General features: G+C 37.1%; 1 protein-coding gene across 1 annotated transcript in view; it reads left to right on the top strand.

Moving 5' to 3' along the window:
• The window catches only part of CRB1 (crumbs cell polarity complex component 1), a 211,642-nt gene that overhangs the window by 145,328 nt on the left and 45,827 nt on the right, over positions 1-20,487 (top strand). The window contains exons 6-7 of the mRNA XM_027612985.2: positions 13,178-14,134; positions 19,705-20,252. Coding sequence (XP_027468786.1) covers positions 13,178-14,134; positions 19,705-20,252 — 1,505 coding nt within the window. The remainder of the gene's footprint in view (positions 1-13,177; positions 14,135-19,704; positions 20,253-20,487) is intronic.

Here is a 20,487-nt window from a genome sequence, read left to right as displayed (position 1 = left end):
GGACAATGTGTTCACTTCCCCTTTGCTACTGACAAAGCTAAGACTCAGAGGAACTAAATGATCTCTCGTAGGAGCACACATTAAATGGAACCATTACTAGAAATGTTTGACCCCCAAACACCTCCTTCCTCTACTCTATTTATTGAATAGTCTAGTCATTAATATATGGAAAACAGTTAAGAAATTATGTCTGTACAAATAGCTACATTATGCCAATTTTTTTTAAATCTTAAGAATGTACTAAGGGTGAAATGGAAAAACGATTAGAAGAAAAAGACAAAATGTGGAGGGAAAAGCCCTGGTGCATATTTAATATGTTCTGTTTATCTTATGAAGGACATAATGAGATTTAATTAGTTAATAGGAGGCATATGGTATGATCCACAGTATGTTAGAGACTTCACGTTTTGGCTAAATAGTAATTTTAAAGAAATATTTTGGTGAAGTAGCTCCAGAGTTTTAACAAGAAACCTCTGTCAACTTATTTGTTTGTTCTGAAAGCCACTGTCATGGTTAGGGACAGTTTAAAATGTCAACTCAAAAAATAAAAATAAAACATAAAAAGTCACCTCAAAGCCAGATTCCCCAAATTGATACCTTTTAATGGGTAAATATAATTTGTATCTATACAAGAGTTTTCTTTCCCCAAACAGAGTTTCTTGGGCTTTTCTGGGATAAAATATCCCTTTGAAATCTTGTTGAAATTTTAGACCATGTCTGAGGAGCACCATTATCAGAATTACCTGAGATGCTTGGAGAAATGCAGCTATCTGGGCCTCACCCAGATTTATAGAATCAGAGTTTCTAGAGATGTATCTTAGGAATCTGCATTTTGGAACATATACCTCCACTAAGCATTTCTAACACTATTAGAGAGTCACTCCTCTAAATTCTCTACCCAGAAAAAGGCACAAAATACAATAACAACAAATCACAAAATATTTCATATATTTTTCAAGGGATCAATAGACCTGTAATGTCCATTCGTGGATGATTTAGACATCTATGACTGTCAGGTCCAAAAAGCTTATATATAAAAGCTAGAGTTGTCTTCCGACGCATTAGACTCTGCTTCTGTGCAGGAGGAGACTGGATGCATATTTGCTTGAATTTTGGAAACTTATGACAGTATTACCCACCCTTCATCAAACACACACACATTATACTGCACTATCATACAGTACAGTTTACAGTATAGAGTCTTGTATTAAATGATAAGTATTCTAGGAAGTAAAGCTAGAAAGAGGCATTCACACTTAACAGTTAGAGAAAAGCACATCACAGATACTAAACAGTAAATCACAATACAATGTAACCTATGCTGAGTTCCAGATAGACAAGCCTCAGATGTTTGAGGACAATGTCTGACCGTTAGGAGGGAAGACATTCCACAGGGTAAGTGCCCACCAAGCTGAACCCTGAAAGAAAGTTGGGTTTTGAATAAGTCAAGAAATGGAGAGAGCTTTGAAAGTACTTTAGTTTTTACTCTCCTAAAAATGTTTTAATACAGACCCTTTATGTAGCAAACAGTGGGGAAAGTAATGCTGGTGGGGGAGAGGGGGGCGCAGAAGGGGGATAAATAAAAGCCAGATTGTCCAGAGCCTTGAACGCCAGGCCTTACCAGGTCAGCAATTTACTTGGCCTTTGACATTATTTTTGTGGCTGTGCAGAGCAAAAATATTAATAAATTTGTGAGAAATGACAGTCAGCACTACTAAAGAAGGTAAAGCCAATTCTTACCATGGCAGAGAGAAAGCAAACATTACATGGACTCGCAACACATCCAACCCAATACAAAGCAGGTTTTTGTAATTCACCGTAACTCCAGTGTTTAATCATTCACTTTTGACAAGAAGAGGGAAAAAAGGACCAAGCAAGAGCAGAGCCTTTTCTGATGATTTACTGATCAAAGCCAATTAGGATAGCTCTGGTTGAACTGGATTGAGTTTCAATGAAATTACTTTTCAAAGTAAAGACAACAAGAGTGAGCCTGTGCCATGCTGTATTTTCTACTTGTTAGTCCGTAAAAAAAAAAAAAAAAAAAAAGAAAAGAAAAGAAAAAGAGAAAAAAAACCCAAAAAACTAAAAATCACTTACCTATATATCCACTGAGCTTCAAAGTGTGACTTCTGAAGTGCAAAATCAAGTAAAACGTAGAACTGAAATGCAAAGCTTTGTGGCAGCTATTTTGTCTTTCGTTTGAAGATCTCAGAATACTTTTCACACAATAGACTGAATCAAATCTTCCTCTGGGCTCAGAGTTTTTTTCTTTTTTTTTTTTTTTTTATCTAAGCTACCGTATGGTTCTGAACAAATGTCAGGTCTAGAGTGTGTGTGTGTGTGTCTCTCGAATCATAACTTTAAAGCAGTGTAATAACAAAATAGAACACAGGAATGGATACTGAAGAAACAATCCTTTGCTTTGTGTATGTTGCACACACACACAATCTTAACAAACAAAATAAATCACCAACTGTACCACATTTTCCTGATATCATTCATCTTGGCAGTGGCCCACATAAAAGAGTTTTTGCATAATACATTTTTATAATTTTCATGGGAAAATTTGTTTTCTTTTCATTATTTTGCTTTAAAGTACTTCAGAACTATGTTGCCAATTTTCTTGCACTTCTGAATTAAAAAAATATTGCATGCAATTTGTATTTAATTGATGACTTACTTTATTAACTCCTGTCATCGCCCTATGCTATTTTGCAATGAGGTCTTGAGATAGGTATCAATTTCCTCCTATTTTCAATATCTCCAAACTGCTGTACTTTTAAATATTATTTTATGCCAGCTCATGATATTGTTTTCCTTGGAGGCAGCGTATTGTAGGGGGGAAAATAACTGGTGGCTCATCTCAGGAGTTGAAGAGACCAGGGCACCACTCACAACTTGGCTCAGTTTCATCATCTGTGAAATGAAGGTGGCAACATAGTTTTCATCATTTCTGGAAGTGTTTACATGGCCACACAGATGAAGCCCTTAACACAGTGCCTGGCACAGTTCCATCCGCCCACATTCACTGTCCAGCTCTCAACTCTTATTTCCTGTTGCTGAAAATACACCTGGTGGCTCTCCCCTATCCCTTTCTTTTGCTGATTCTATTTCACTGCAAGCTCTGATACTTGATAATCAAGCTTATTTTAGTTGTGTGTAAAATAACAATAAATGATGAACGAGGGCCTGAGGAAGTAGTGGATAAACTTTGCAGTCTTTATTTTTAAACATAGAAGATTTTAAGATAAATCCTAAATTGATCTTGATTCTTGATTATGTTCTGGATACTTGAGATCACTTAGAGTGACCTCTGGAAAAATGAAATTTAACTATAATTCATGCAGAGAAACTTTAGGGCTGTCATGAAGCCTAACTGTCCTCTTCAGCAATTAAAAATGGAGGTAGGGAGGGGTTCCTGGGGGGCTCAGTCGGTTAAGCCTTCAGCTCAGGTCGTGATCCCGGGGTCCTAGGATCGAGTCCCGCATGGGGCTCTTTGCTCAGCGGGGAGCCTGCTTCTCCTCTGCCTGCCGCTCCCCCTGCTTTCGCTCTCTTTCTCTCTCTCTCTCTCTCTCTCTCTCTCTCTGACAAATGGGTAAATAAAATCTTTATTAAAAAATGGAGGTAGAGAATTATGGCAAGACAAGAGGTGTTCGTTCCATAAGCACCGACAGTGACCAAGAAGGACATGCTTTGAATGGTTGTCTCATTTAAGCCTTATAGCAGTCCTCCAAGGAAATTACTGCTTTCCCCTTTTTATAGATTTCTAAAACTGTGACAAAGTTATGAAGATGGTAGAGCTTACTATATTCAGCATATTCTCCACCTAGAAATTCTCTACTTACATTATCTACTTAGAAATGATGCATGTGGCATATTCTTTACTTAGAAATGAGGATAGAATCTCAGGACTGGAAGAATCATTAGAGGCCATTGAACTCTACACCCCCACCCGTTCTTAAATTTCATCAAAAACATCCTTTCTGATTTTGTACATCTTCAATGTCAGGAAACTTCCTGTCTCCTAAGACAGCTGATTCTATGCTTGATCAACATCAACTACTAGAAGATTCTGCAAAGTGAGCATAAATGTAAAATTCTATGGCACCTTACCAACTGGTGACCATTTTCCCTGGTGGAAGCAAATAAAACATAAAATGTCATGGGATGGGCTTTCAGCTACATGAAGACCCCTCTGATGTGCCCTGGTATTTGCTTTTCTCTAAGTTAAACACCTTCGTTTTCTTCAAGAATTTCTCTAATGACACGATTTCAAGTAAATTTACTATTCTATTAGCTTTCCTTATTGGAATGTGCATCTTGTCCTCTTGAAGGACTCAAAACCTAATATGAATATTTTGAGATCAAAACTAGACTTCCAGAGGGATTACCATTTACTTTATCCTAGATATTGTCATTCACTGTGATAGCCCCAGAGCCACATAAAATTTTGGAAGCTACATCACCATGGATCCATACTTCAAAGATAAATTGGGGTAATATATATGAAAGTAAACCATAAACTACATTTCATAATGTTAATACTAATTATCATTGATACTAAATTTATTATCAATTGAAACTGCTCCGCCTTCAACTGATAAACTATGTCTCTTCCGTCAAATTTTGTGGTTGTTTAATCTCAAATGAAAAGAGTTAAGCCTTCTCAGTTCACAGAAAACTGTCCTATTTAGTTCCCATGAGAATCTTGGTGTACCTGTTTTATTTCCACCCTATTCTTTTCTATTCTGGTCTATTCATTTCCTTTCTCCCCCATTCATTTTTTTCTCTTCTCCTTTTGGAAATCTCAATAATATATTGGATAAATATGCTTCAGTCTGCGTGTATTCATATAAATTCTTGTTTTGTTAATAGATATATATTGTGTTAAAGGTCACATTTTCTTTCTTCCTTTTTTTCATTTGGCATCATGTTATTTAGCTCTATCCATGGTGCTGGGTATACATCTGTTTCTAACTGTAGTGTACATTTCCAGGACGTACATCCTACCATTTTTTTCTAATTCATGCCCTCATGCCCTACCCAGTTTTTGTGCACTCTCTCTAAGTTTTAACAAAATTTAAGGCCAAAATGTACAAATTTACATTTTTTTCTTTGATAAAGTTCCTTTTAGAGTGCATCATTTAGGCCTATAAAGACCTTTCTTGATCCTGATCATTGTAACATCATTAGTTAGGATGCTTTGGGGTCACAAAGAAATCTGACTTAACAAGGATCCCATTCTCAGTTTTGTTACATATTTTTAGACTTAACCCCCAGAGCTGTAACATGGCTAATGCAGTTCCAGGAACACATCTGTGTAAGACAATATCAGGCTAAAGGTGCATATCTTTTTTATATTAGGAATGAAAGCCTTTCTCAGACTCCCCCTAGCAGAACTCCTCTCGGGCCCTATTGACAAGGATTGGATCACTTGCCTGTGACCCAGCTTGTAGAGGAGGATGTGAAAAACTGTATTTGTCACTTGCATCCTTTTGGGTGGGAGGTATGTTCTGCCCATAAGGAAGGTGGGGAGGATGTGTTGGGGAAAACACTGCTGGGTAGGCAAGCATTATTTTTCCTTCGAGTCTTCGTGATCTTTAGCAAGTTCATGTTGCCTACAAATTTGGTAAGTATGCCTTTTATATTTTTATCCAAGTAATTTGTATTCACATTCACTCCCCCAAAAAACAAAAAAAACAAAAAAACCTGTTGAAATGATTTTGAATGACTACTATGCTCAAAGCATTTACAATTCTCATTTTGCATACACAAAAAATAACTGTTTAATATGCTTTACTATGTCCACTTCATAGATGAAGAAACTTCAACTTAAAGAAATTAGCTATTTGCCCAAGGTCTCATAGCCTCATAAGTGTTAAAGCTGGGATTTAAAACACATTTTTTAATTTTTTATTGTTATGTTAATCACCATATATTACATCATTAGTTTTTGATGTAGTGTTCCATGATTCATTAAAACACATTTTTGTTTGATCCTTAGTCAATGTTTATTCTACTTCATTCTGGAAGCCTGAGGACTACTAGAAACTCTCTCCAAGATGATCCATTAATAAGAACTCTGAATATGTTGCCTGTCCTCCCCACCCCACCCTCACCAGCTTGCCCCAGTGGATTAACATCTTACTTCAGTTTCCAAGGTCCCTGCCTGCTGAACATTCCCTACTGTTGTATACTTGGCTAAACTGTATGCCCCATGAAGCAGGACTATGTCTGGTTTCACTCATCATCATATCTCTAGCTCCAACACCTGTTAAAAGGATGAATGACTAATAAATGAATGAAAAAAATACACTACTACAATGTCTTTTGCTTTACATCTTTTCTGCCCAATCACCTGGTTTCCTTCACAACTTATCTGATGTCAGTTCCATGGCAGACTTTGAAGCTCAGATACTAGTCCATGATAAAGCACCAACGACTGCCTCATGATACAGTTACCACCCCTCTCAGGTAATACTTTCATCTTTACCAAGGCTCCCAAGAGTTAAGGTCTCAGCCTAAAGAAATTGCTCTAATGGTTAGAATTTCAGGCACTGTGGTAGTCTGTGGGACTCAGTGACCTCCCAGCCTATATCACCCAGGTGAAACCTCTCTCTGTAGGTCTTCAGGTCCCCCTCTCAGAAAATGTAAAAAAAAAAAAAGGTCAACCACCCATTACCCTAAGTATGTCCCAAACACCTTACCTAGTCAAAGTATCATGCTTTATAAAATGAAATACAATTATATTTAATACTAATAGAAAATAGCTATTCTTTCATAGTGAGTGGAGCTTAAGTCTGAGAGCACCACAGGATTAACTCTTGGCACAATCTCAGGGAAGTCCAATGAAGTCTAATGAAGATTAGACTCAGTGAAGTCTCCTGCTGTTTTCTTAATTTCTCGTTTCCATTCCCTGCATAGATATTCAATAGATTTGAAGTTTCCATGAATTTAACTACTCATTCAAAAGCAAAATAAAAAAAAAATTTAAAACAAAACCAAAAAGCCCAACAGCATTCCCATTGGTGTGAAGAAAAATAAAATCAGTCTCTAATTTTCCATAACAGAAGTTACCAGAAACACCAATCTATATTTAGATTCCCCAAAACTCATTTTTCTGTAATAATAGTGTCAGTGTTCAGTGTAGGATCATATTAACATTCACTAATTTGACTTGAAAAGGGGAGGTACCATGTGTTAAGTAGAAAGAGTATCTAAAAATATAATAAGTCTGCTTGGTAAGCAGCACAAATGGGTCTTACGCTAAGCCCCACTGACCCAGCCTGGAGGGGAATGAGGCAAGACTAAGTCCTCACACTCTTTACCTGAGAGAAAGAAGGTGACATTGAAAAAGAAGCCCCCACTTTTGGAAATGGTATGAAATCATCAGAAACTGGCTCTGTCAACCCATTAGGTGTTTGGATGGATCTCTTTTTCTACAGAAAAATGTCTGGATCCAAGACACAAGGTTTTCACATTTTAATGGCAATGCTCATAGGTAACTCTCTTTTTTATTACTTATATAAGCTAACTGATACCATTGTTAGAGTTTTTAAGATGTTTATTTAACAATTTTTGTTAATGATATAATAAATATTACTATCAAGTGAAGATTAGAACTTTTGAGTGAAATAAAGTCACCCAAAGCAATGAGTAAAGGAAATACTTATGTATTGAGCCATTGGTCTTTATATTTAATTTTTTTGGATTGCTATTTATTAAAATAAAAAATATTTAATCAATTAAATTAGAGAATGATGAAACTCATTTGTATACAAGTTTTTGTAGAAATAATTTTTTATTAGATATTTTATTAACTATGACTTTCAATAAAGTGAAAATGGAAGCAAAAGTCATTTTAATAGCCAATGATAATTTGTATTAAACAAACTCTATATCTTTTTGATCCATTAATATTATATATTCTGATGAAAATATGGGATATACCAGATAGTAAAAATTTTCCCTATCATGGTTATTTTTGAAATACAGTCTTATCATAGAACCAGGCACTAAACTAAAAGAACTTTAGAAAAATAAAATAAAGTGGCAGTTTTTATTTAATTAAATAAACTGCTTTCACATAAACAAAATAACAGTAAGCTTCAAGCAATCCACTTCATACTATAAGTACATGGACATAAATAGCCAATTCATTGTCAACTAAAACCCAATTAAGAAGACTGAATGACACAAGTAATCCTTAATCCCTTTACCTTGATTGACAGCAGATCTTATTCTTTGCCAGCCAGTAGAATAGCCAATAAAAGAACTTACAATCTTGTTTCCCACTTTTAGTTTGCTGGGTTCATCAAATAAATACGTCTGACCTTATTTTACACTGGAGATGTTAATAGAACTGGTTTTAAACAAGGCAAAACTACAAATAACTGCATTATTCTACTTTTAATATCTAATTGTTTATTTTCTTCAGACTATTGACCTGCATACAGGCTTTCTCTTCTTTTCCTTTTTTTTTTTTGTTTCAGTTTTTTACATGATGGTAAAATCTTTTTTTTTAAAGATTTTATTTATTTATTTGAGAGAGAGAGAGAATGAGAGATAGAGAGCACGAGAGGGAAGAGGGTCAGAAGGAGAAGCAGACTCCCTGCCGAGCAGGGAGCCCGATGTGGGACTCAATCCCAGGACTCCAGGATCATGACCTGAGCAGAAGGCAGTCGCTTAACCAACTGAGCCACCCAGGCGCCCCATGATGGTAAAATCTAAAACTAGCTTCTCTGCTTATACTCAAAGGAAAAACATAATCAAGTTATTGGTAGTTATTTTGTGAAAGAGCAAATGTGTAAACATTAAGAATCATAAGAAAAAATACAATAAGCAACCGAAAAGAAAGGACTACCATTTGCCCCTACTTGCTGACCAAGGATAAGTGAAAGATTAATACCATGAATTGTAAGAAATTAAATGTCTTTTAGCAGATGCTAATAATCTTAGGTATGGACAATTTTAGTAGCTGTCTCTGTGTCTTATTGTGTCTGGTTTCTTCTCATTTTACTGTGACAAGTCCCTGTGTCACTGATCGTTATGAGAAACCATGTTAGTCTTCCATTCAACAATTACCCATTTTTCTCCACTGCATTCAGAAAATAAATAAACAAACACATAAATAAATAAAGCAAAACAATAAAAACTGGATATCCCCAGGCCTTCTCCAATCTGGCTGTATTTAGTCTTTCTGACTTGATTTTTCCTTCATAAATCCTCCATGCCAACAAGATTGACAAATCACCATCACTTCTAAGTGTCTTACGCTTTTCCATTGATGTGTTTTTGTTTATTCCGTTATTTCCATGTACTTTTTGTCAAACTGATCCACACTTAAAAACCTGTATTAAATCCTATCTCCTTCAAGACTTCCTCAACCAGGCCAGGCTGAAGAGATATCTCTGTCCGGAGACTCATCATTATTGAGTTATTGCTTACACAATTCACTTGGAATTCATCATATACTGTTTAGTGATTATCTCTTCAGTGTTGTCTTGACTCACACTATCATTTAAATTTTTACAAGTTTTTCTCCAGTAAACTCACTGAAGACAGAGACCAGTCCACATTATCCACAGCACTTGATATGTGGTAGTTATGTAATCAATGTGTTTATTGATTTAATTTACAATATTGAGTTTTCATAGGTACATATTTATGATTATCTCTCATTTAATACCTTTCTCCTAAAACTTTGTAAATCTTCTCTAAAGTTCCCTGAGTTTGAGCCTCCCATATTAACCATACATTCAGTGAGAACCTGCTCTTTACACTGTATATTCATAAATATGTGCTATGTTATTCTAATGTAATTATAATATAATATTATCATGGTAAGCATATTGAAGACAGGTGTGTCTCTTCTACTTTGCAATCCTCTGTGAGAGCAAGGCACAGAGAAGATATTTTGTGAATTTGAAAAACCACTACAATGAAGTTTCAACTAAGAGGTTAAGATAGGGTCACTGTGAGGTACCAAAGCAAAAAAAGACTATAATGCAGAATGTCAAAATAAATACTAGGCTTCAGGCTTTGAAATGTTTATGCATTTTAAGTATATATGAAAGTTCTTAAGAGGCAATTTGAAGCAATGTGTCTGTAAAGAGAGTTTTTTGGAGAGTTTTGCTGCTGTGCTGTGAGTTGCACCCCACTACACAGTTTTAGGGTTGGAAGCTAGATTCTGACCCCAAGCAGAGCGAGTTGCTTTAAGGAGAATCCAATCTCATCTAAATTTGAGGAAGGGGTGGGTGGCATATGCAACTTAGGCTGGATTCTCTAGCTACCTGAGGAATCTACAATCTAACCTAAGGCAGCAGGAAAGAGGGAGAGAGAAGTGCTGCCGGTGTTGTGCTGGGAAGTAAATGTGCCCCCCTCCAACCACAGGTCAAAGGCACATGAATCCCCAGGCCCACATAGGGAACTCATGGTAGGAATATCAGTCAGTGGTCAGTGTGAAAGAGATTCTGCCCAACAGGCTTCTGTCGGAAGGTGAGAGAGCCCCAACAGAGAGAGTTGGTGAAGGCTTGAACCTCAGTAAACCAAGAATGAAAGGGTTGGGGAGGGGCAGTGTGAGAGCAACTGGTCAAAGAAGCAATGCCTGCCTCATGGGTCTCTGGCGACTCAGATGGAGGAACAGAGCGGGGGAAGGAAAAGTCTTCCCTCAGTGAAATGTATTTAAAGGCATAGTGGGACGAAAAAAAAAGTATTTTGCTTTGATTATAACCCATGAGTTGTTCAATATTCCTCCTAATTAATGATTACGGATTACTTTTTTTGTTCTCAAAATCCTATGAAAATCAAATTCAAGTAAAATATCTTCCAATGCAGGGGCACCTGGGTGGCTCAGTTGGTTAAGCAGCTGACTCTTGATTTTGGCTCAGGTCATGATCTCAGGTCCTGGGATGGAGCCCTACCATATCTGGACTCCACGCTCAGCGGAAAGTCTGCTCCAGGGTTCTCTCTCTCCCTCTGCCTCTGCCCCTCCCCCCACTTGCACACTCTCATTCTCTCTCTCTCTCTCTCTCTCTCTCAAATAAATACATAAATCCTAAAAAAAAAATCTTCCAATACAAATATTTGGACTTTTCATTAATTCAGTTAAATTAAATTTGCATTAGAACACTCCTTTAGAAAATAGCCTGTAATTCCTGTGTCAGTTTTCTTTACTTATAAGGATGATTACATAACAGATAAATCAGTTCAATTTGGTTTTATTTTTCCTGCTCATTGAGCTTTTCATAATGCATATATGCTCAGCACTGTGGAGGTGCTGTGGGAGGTTCTAACTAAGAGAATAAACGTTCAGTCTTTTCACAGAGCTTGAAATATTTTTGGATCAACAAAGATTGTGTGAAAGCAATCCAAGTAGTGTAAAAATGTAAGTATAACAGGATCCTATTAAGAGTCTAAATGGCATACAAAATGGCAATGGGCAAAGATTAACATTGGATACATTTACCTGAAAATATGCATAAGAAGAGCACTTCAGGTTTGGGATTGGATCAGATTAAATGCATTATAAATATTTTAATCATCTTACAAAGGTCATCAGTAATCAATTCAAAAATTACCAAGTGTCAAATGTGAGCCAGACACTATGCTATGGTTTAGACATATTTTGGTGAATAAAACAGACATTTTCTCTTCCCTCATGAAGAGTAATGAGATTCTAGGCTAATATGCTCATTATGTAAAGTTATGCCATTTGTGGGTCACTCCATATGCCCATACCTTCCAAACAGTCTCTCTCAATGACTATAGTACTATTTGAATTTTATCATTAGAGGGTATTTCCTTTGGTTATCACTTTTTAATAACAGCCAACACTTACTGAGAATTTATTATATATCAAGCAATGTTATAATCGTCTTATGATCATGTTATATGATCATCATATAAGATGTGAGAGTAATTCTAACTTTTAAAAGCCCTGTGATGTAAGGACTATTATTAACACCATCTTACGGATGAGAAAACGGAGACACAAAAAGCGAATGTAACCTGCTCGCGGCCTCTCTGGGATTCAGATCCAACGCTTCAATATAGGAGCCTTTGATTAAATTTCTATAATTTAAATTTAATACTTAATATTTTATATGTTTTATGTACTTTTAATACATATGTTTGGGCATGGGATAAAATGGGAAAATAAGAACACATATTAGTAATGACAACAAATGAGAATGCACCAAATTTGTCAGTTAAAAAACAGATAATGTCAGATTGGATTTTAAAAACCTAGAAAGCCGATTGTGGGAGTGCTTTGGAGTTTAGACTTCAGTCTTTCTAGGTCTCAGTATCTTCTGTGAAAGAGAGCTAAGAAAAATCTGCCCTGCAAACTTTGGAAGACTAGGTAGGCACAGACACATTATGTGGGTGAAGGTGTCAGGGAAACCATATAGTGCATATTGTTGTCATCCTATTTGTTCATTTGAACTAGGAAAGCAATAACCATCACTCTTGAAAGGTGTTGTATTTCTTCTTGTTACTTTGATTGCGTGAATTCTAATAATTCTCTAACTAGAGACTTGGAATCAGGAAAAAGAGTGAAAGAAAGTGAAGTTAAAACTGTAAGACAGAGCATGTTATGGGATATATTTCATGGTTTATACTAGAATTATGGAAAGGAGGAAACAGGGCCTTCCATTCATCTTAGAAGCTGTCCATGGTGAGGGTTGTCTAGACTATCTATGTATCTGACAAACTTTGGTTTTAGGGATCATGGGGAAGTAAAAATAAGGTAAGAGGCAAAATCGCCAATTTCAAGTAGAATAGAGTAAAAGCAGCCTGGGACAGGATATACACTATCAGAGAATGAAGTCTCCAAATAATTTGTATCAAGCATCACTTTTTCTCTTTTATCATTTTTATGACATTGAGTTCCAGATACTTGTCTGACAATAGTAGTTTGAGTCAACCCCTATATTTGGCAAATAGTTTATTTCTAGAGGAAGAATTCAGGGTCTTCCGTGACTGCACTTGTCTGCACAACACACACAGAATGATATAATCGATTTTAACTTCCTCAATAACTATTTACATTTTATTCCATTATGGTCTTAAACCTGAGCTAGCTCTTCACTTCCACTGATTATACATGGAAATTATGTGAACTTCCATTTCTGATCTGAATATATACAATTTCAACCTATTCTTTATTATTTAACAGGAATCCACTGTGAAGAAGACATTGATGAATGCTCTCCAAACCCTTGCCAAAATGGTGGTACTTGTGAGAACTTGCCTGGTCATTATACTTGCCATTGCCCATTTGATAACCACTCGGGAACGTTTTATGGAGGAAGGAACTGTTCTGATATTCTCCTGGGCTGTACCCATCACCAATGTCTGAATAATGGAATATGCATCCCTCACTTCCAAAATGGCCAGCATGGATTCAGCTGCCTATGTCCCTCCGGCTATACTGGGTCATTGTGTGAACTTGTCACCACACTTTCTTTTGAGGGCAATGGCTTCCTGTGGATCACAAGTGGCCCAGTTACAGGCAAGGGCTTAGTTTGTAACATAGCCCTCGGGTTCCAGACTGTTCAGCCAATGGCCCTTCTACTTTTCCGAGGCAACAGGGACATGTTTATAACGCTGGAGTTGCTAAGTGGCTACATTCACCTATCAATCCAAGTCAATCATCAGTCAAATGTGCTCCTCTACATTTCCCACAACACCAGCGATGGGGAATGGCATTCAGTGGAGGTGATGTTTGCAGAGGCTGTGACCCTAACTTTACTTGACAACTCTTGTAAGGAGAAATGCATCACGAAAGCTCCTTCTCCATTTGAAAGTGATCAATCAATATGTGCTTTTCAAAACTCCTTTTTGGGTGGTTTGCCGGGAGGAATGACCAGCAACGGCATTGCTCTGCTTAATGTCTATAATATACCATCCACACCTTCATTTGTAGGCTGTCTCCGAGACGTTAAAATTGATTCGAATCACATTACTCTGGAAGATATTTCATCTGGCTCCTCTTTAAATGTCAAGGCAGGCTGTGTGAGAAAGGATTGGTGTGAAAGACAACCTTGTCGAAACAGAGGACGCTGCAGCAACTTGTGGCTTAATTACCAATGTGATTGCTACAGGCCCTACAAAGGCCCCAACTGCCTGAGAGGTGAGGGAAGGCGGGGCAGTCAGGAGTGCTGTGCCTCACAGCATCACAGTAACAAAACAGCCAGTCTGCCTCTCCTGTTGTGAAACGTAATGACCCCTCAGGACTTCTGCTTCTGGTTGCCAACTGACGAGAAAAAAAGAAGAGACTAGTAATGTGCATTAATTAATTTTGAGTGTATTCATTAGACACCAGGGTGTCATTCATGCAGAGAAGTAAAAAAAAAAAAAAAAAAAAAAAAGGCAGATAGCTCCTACCTAAATGAGTTTTTATCTTGATGTGTTTACAAAGTGCTATTACAATTTGTGGTGTCAGAAATGTATTGTAAATCGTATTTAAAAGAGAGATAATCTTTTGGAAAAAAGGACCATTAGACACGAAATTAGTCAATGCCAAGTATTGGCACAATGTCTTGGGCATAGTAGACTCTTAGGAAATATTTACTTCCTTGCTTTCTGTTCTATGCAATTCACACTTGCTCCAAATTCATGTTTATGTTTAGCACTTTTATAAACCACTGATTCTATTCAGAGGTATATTTTCCAGAGCTGCTTTGGAGGAAATGGATATTCTACATAGGTGTCCTAAGGAAAAAAAAAGAAAAAAAATGTGGATAGTAACAACAGTGAAATTTTATAGATACCATAAACTAATTGACCTGATTTTTTTAGCAAATCACAGCTTGAAATGTATTTTAAAATCCTAAACTTCCAACATCGTTCCAAAGACTGCTGTTGATAGTGATCAATACATACCTGTTTCTTTTTATTATTATCATGCCTTGAAAATGTCTAAGAGGTAATTGCAACAGACTGCTTTGAAGTTCAGCTGTAATTTACCCTAAGATTTTAGAGCAACTTGAAGTAGGACAACATCTGGTAAATAGTCTTCTCTGCTTTATATGAAGTAAAATTAAAACCAGTCTTAGCCTATACCCTATTCCATGTATGAATGGCTAAGAGTTATTAGAAACTATTCATGGGTCTCCCCCGCCCCAACCACAATATTCATTGCAAATCATGGACCTGTTTGACAATGAGGTATGGCATCTACTAGCTCAATGTAATATTTTAAATAGAATGGCAGGTTGTTTTGTGATTTTTTTTAAAGGGGAAATTATGCTGAGGCACTGTTCACTTTTTGAAGAAAAAATTAATTGACCCACGGCAATATTTTTACTACATATACAAAATAACAAACAGATGCTGACTCGTTTTGACTGGTTTCCAAATGCAGCGACCCATAGGTTAATACTGACCACGGTGATGCTAGCTGTCCTGGTAAATAGTTTCAAGGGATGCCAATCCAGTGGGTTCTGGTTTTCTTTAGTTTATTTATTCCAACTTGGAAAATTATGATGTTTTTAAACCAAGTTCCTGAATTCGTTACGTGCCCTACCTCCCGCAGTTTCCTTATCCCCCCCACCCACCCCCACACTATTTGAAACTGTTCAATCCTCGTGGAAATGCTTGGCTTCAAAAGTGACCTGTATAGGGAGGGAGTTCTATAAAATCTTTTCTTTCCCAAAACTTCTTAATATAAGTTTAAGAAAGATTATATTTTTCATATTGCCTCAGTCATAAAACTAAAATATTCTGTACTGGTGTTATTATGTTTGCTGGGGAGTTTATTCTCATTACAGAAGAGGCTTACAAGCTGCAGAGAGAAGAGGGAGCCTTTCTACCATTGCACACATACACGCAGGAGGGAGGAGAGGTACTAACATTTACCAAGGCAAACTTCCTTCAGTTCTTGATCTTGGCTCAGTATTTCCCAACCCATCGCAATGAACAAGCAGGATGGATGGAGGATTTAGTTGGCTGACTAAACATGAATGACATGGAGATTTACAATATTTTTACATTGATCTTTTTAAAAATAATCAAATGTCTCAATAAGGGGAGTTCTGGAAAGTGTTTCTCAAAGCTCAGTTCCCAGAACTGTCTCAATGTATCTTCTTGTGTTGGCTGTGTATAAGACCACGGAGCTGCCAAGATACTGTTCAGAATGAAGACCTCTTGCCTTCTAGAGAATATTTTTTATTTGTAGAGGCAATTTACATATGTTTTCTCTTCAGTCATACATCTAGACTTTGAGACTCTTACCCAGTTAGAGTTGCAATTTCTTAGATATAGAAGAGGCTTCACTCTATGACTGTATTTTTTAAACTATTGTGCCTGCCGAGGGTAGTGACCAAACTTCTGTTTACACACTTTTAGGAATGAAGAACTCATTTATTCTATCTTGCCAAAAACTGCCCCAAGGTTGTTTCTTATACTGAAATAAAATATGATTACTTATAGCTTTCATTCATTGGCAGCATTATAACTCTTGAAATCATACTAATATAAATCTTACATGTCTTCTTCTTGAGAAGAGTTCAATATTTGAAGTATCTTATACCATCCAAGCCATCACTTCTATCATGCTAAACATATCCAGTTTCTTTTAATGTTTTCCATATGACGTAACGTTCAGACACTTCATCAGCTGCTTGCTTGTTGCTTGCTTTGGAATAAATTTACTTATCTGGTTCCTAGATGTGCCTGATGATGCAGAGTGACACAGGACTATAACCTCTCTCTTTCTAGACAATGTTCTTCTGTTTGCAGCCTAATATTACTTTGACTTTTTGGCAACCACGTTCTACGCTTGGCTCACTTTGAGTCATTCTTACTCATGGTGCCATAGAATCCTGCTTCTTCCACCCTAAGTGAGGTACATTTAGAAGCAAGAAGCTTTTATTTATTCTTAGTAAATTTCACCTTGTCCTAGTCTACCAATCATTAGAACTTGAAGCATATTTTTCATCTGCGTTTGCCATCCCTCTTCATGACATATCAACAACACCATTGAGAATCATTCCTCCCATGTTCACAACAAGTCATACATGGCTTCGGGTGTTTCTAAAAATCATGTAGTAAATCACCTCCTCCGACTACTTGCTTGTGATTTCTGAAGAACAATGGGATTGCTGGAGACTCAAGCTTCTGAGAAAACAAAACAAAACAAAACAAAACACCACACACAAAAAAAAACCTAAAAGAGCTCTGTGTTCTGTCTTTTAATTTGGATCCACAGAGTGATTTGCAGGCATTCTAGGATGACCAGCAGGGTCCCGAACACCCATGAGGTTGAATGATTTTGTGCATATTCTCAAACCTCAGGAGCTTCAGGAGCCACATTTTCCTATTAAACATTTATCTCATATGAAAGTGCTGCAGTGTATTCAGAGATGTTAACCTCTTCCAATGGGTTATTTTATTTAACAGTACACTTTGAAAGCTACCTGTAGTTGCCTGGAGCAGGTGGTCTCCAAATGCAGATTCAAAAATGCAATATTTCTGTAGAAAATCAAGTCAGAGTTCTGAAAATGTAGCCTTTTATGCAAGAGGTCTTCAAACACAGATGGTTGCCTAAGCAAGTTTTAACTGTAGTTCAGCTACACTAAAATATGTCTTACCTTTGCCCAAACTTCAACTGGACCATGACGATATTTAAACACAATGAAATATGGTAAAATCTGTCTTGTTTCTGGTTAGCATTGGAATGTAAAAACTTGAAGATAGCCATCTCTTCAAGACCTCTCTCATCACATTCATCAGTGATTTCTAGATTACAGAGTTCAGTGGTCCATTTTTAGTCCTCATCTTACTGCAACTCTCTTGATGGGATACCATTGCAGCAAGAGTAAACGCAGTTAACTACTCCCTCTTCCTGACAAACTCGTTCCTCACTAGGCTTATGGGACATCACTCTCCCTTGTTTCTCCTCCTATCTTACTACTGCTCTTTTGTCATCTCCTTGACCTCCAAATCCAAATGTTTGGTGCTTAAGGACTCAGTTCTTGGACCTGTTCTTTTCTCTGCGTATACTCACTCTCTTGATGATCTCATCCAGTCTTGTGGCTTTAAATAGCATTAATTACACTGACAAATCCAAAATAATTATAGCTACCCCAGAATGTCTCCTCTGCACCTCTATGGCTGTTTACTAGACAGTTCCACCTTGACAGGTGCATCTCAAATCTAGACAGTTCCATCCAAATTTAATGTGGACTCTCACTTTCCCCACAGATCTGTTCCTCTTGTTTTCTTTTCAGTTTCTGCAAATGGAAATACTTGCCCTAGAAAATCACGTAGGTTCTTCATGATATTTCCTTCAAAATATTTCCAAAATCTGATTATTTCCAAAATCTATTTCTCATCACCTCCTCCGTTACCATGGATCCAAGCCACCATCCCTTCTCTCTGAAGTTTCTGCAACAATATCTCTACCTTCTTTCCATTCTCATTCAAATGTTATCTTCTCAGAGAGTACTTCTCTCACTACTTTATTAAAAAATCGCAACTCTACTTCTACGCCCAGCCCTCCCTGTTCCCTTTCCCTACCTGATTTATTCTATACCTAAAGACTTATCAACACCTGACATGCTACATAGTTTGTTTCTTTATCTGTGTCTGGTCTGCATCCACCAACTAGAATATAAGCTTTAAGAAGACAGGAACATTAGGGGCACCTGGGTGGCTCAGTTGGTTAAGCATCTGACTCTTGATTTCAGTTCAAGTCAAGATCTTGTGGTCATGATCTTGGGGTAGTGAGAGCAAGCCCCGTGTCAGGCTCTGCACTGGGCGTGGAGCCTGCATCAGTAAGATTCTCTCTCTCTCCCTCTTCCTCTGCCCACCCTACCCCCAGTCACTCTCTCTCTCTCAAAAAAAAAAAAAAAAAAAAAACCCACAGGAACTTTAGTTCCTACAATATCATCAATATTTTGGAAGGTAAGTGTTCATTTTTATACATCTCGAGAGTTTTCTTGAGTTGATGTATACCGATAGTATTGCCATATTAGTGCATTACTAACTTCTTTAAACAGGAAATTCTGGGTGAGTTCAATGCTCATCTTTGCCTCCCTCCTTCTATTTGTCTGTCTCCCATGCCTCTCCCAACCAGGACCCCAGAGGGAAGATTCCTCTTTCTTTGTTCAACTCCCTTGCCTTTTATTATTATTATTTGGAGTATCATCCCCAAAGAGGATTTGCAAATCTAATTCTTGATTTCTGTCCTTTAGAAAGAATGATTAGAAGTAATGACATTTGCTTCAGCATGTCCTCAAATAGCAAAGATGACAGATGCCTGAACAGTCTGCTTTGAGATGTTACAGTAAGAGATCTTATTCCTCAAATTTCTTCCACTAAGTTGGAGGACAGTAGTATCTGATATTCCACCATTAAACCCCAGCATTTTAGAGCAGTGAAGGAGAGGTAAATCTTAAGTTTATCAGCACGGAGATCTTTTCTCTTTCCGTTTTGTGATCAATGGGCCTCAACTATAAACTATAAACCAAAATGTAGTTATTTTCAGAAAAGTCAATAAACTGATTACATTTCAGTAAACTCAGAAGTTTTGAGAAATGAGACCAAATTGTCATTCTACTGAATAAGCCTGTTCTAAACTTTAAAAAAATATATATGGGTGTGTGTGTGTGTGTGTGTGTTCATCTTCTGGCCCTTCTTACTTGTGAGTCTTATAAAGTGTTTCTTCTTTGTTTCTCCTGCTCTATTTTGACACTGAAGAGTATGTGGCAGGCAGATTTGGCCAGGATGACTCCACTGGATATGCTGCTTTTAATCTTGACAAGAATTATGGAGAGAACTTTACCATCTCTATGTTTGTTCGAACACATCGACCATCAGGCTTACTCCTAGCTTTGGAAAACAGCACTTATCAATACATCCGTGTTTGGCTAGAGTATGGCAGACTAGCAATGCTGCATCCAGGTTCTTCCAAGTTAGTAGTACAGTTCATTCTTAGTGATGGAAATGTCCACTTGATATCTTTGAAAATCAAGCCAAATAAAATTGAACTATATCAGTCTTCACAAAACCTAGGATTTATTTCTGTCCCTACATGGAAAATCCAAAAAGGAGATGTCATCTACATCGGTGGCCTGCCTGACAGACCAGAGACGGAAGCTAATGGTGGCTTCTTTAAAGGCTGTATCCAAGATATAAGATTAAACAACCAAAATCTGGAATTCTTCCCAAATTCAACAAACAATGCATCCCACAATCCAATTCTTGTCAATGTGACCCACGGCTGTCCTGGAGACAACATGTGCAAGGTAGGATTATTCACACAAACTACACCTATATTGTATGCTAAACTGTTGTTTCATTAAATAATTTGTTATAACCATTCTTTGTATGTGAAGATAATGTTACTGACCCACCAGCCATAGAATAACACTTCATCAATATTTTTCCAGCAAGACTGGGGAAATTATATGGAGCCATAAAAAAATGGCCTTGATCTTGATGGCATCATGGTCTATTTAACCATCCAAGATAACTCCAGCC

This window comes from Zalophus californianus, chromosome 10, assembly GCF_009762305.2.
Source record: "Zalophus californianus isolate mZalCal1 chromosome 10, mZalCal1.pri.v2, whole genome shotgun sequence".
Classification (NCBI taxonomy): Eukaryota; Metazoa; Chordata; class Mammalia; order Carnivora; family Otariidae; genus Zalophus; species Zalophus californianus.
The sequence above is the reverse complement of the archived record's forward strand: the minus strand, read 5'-3'. Positions and strand labels throughout refer to the sequence as shown.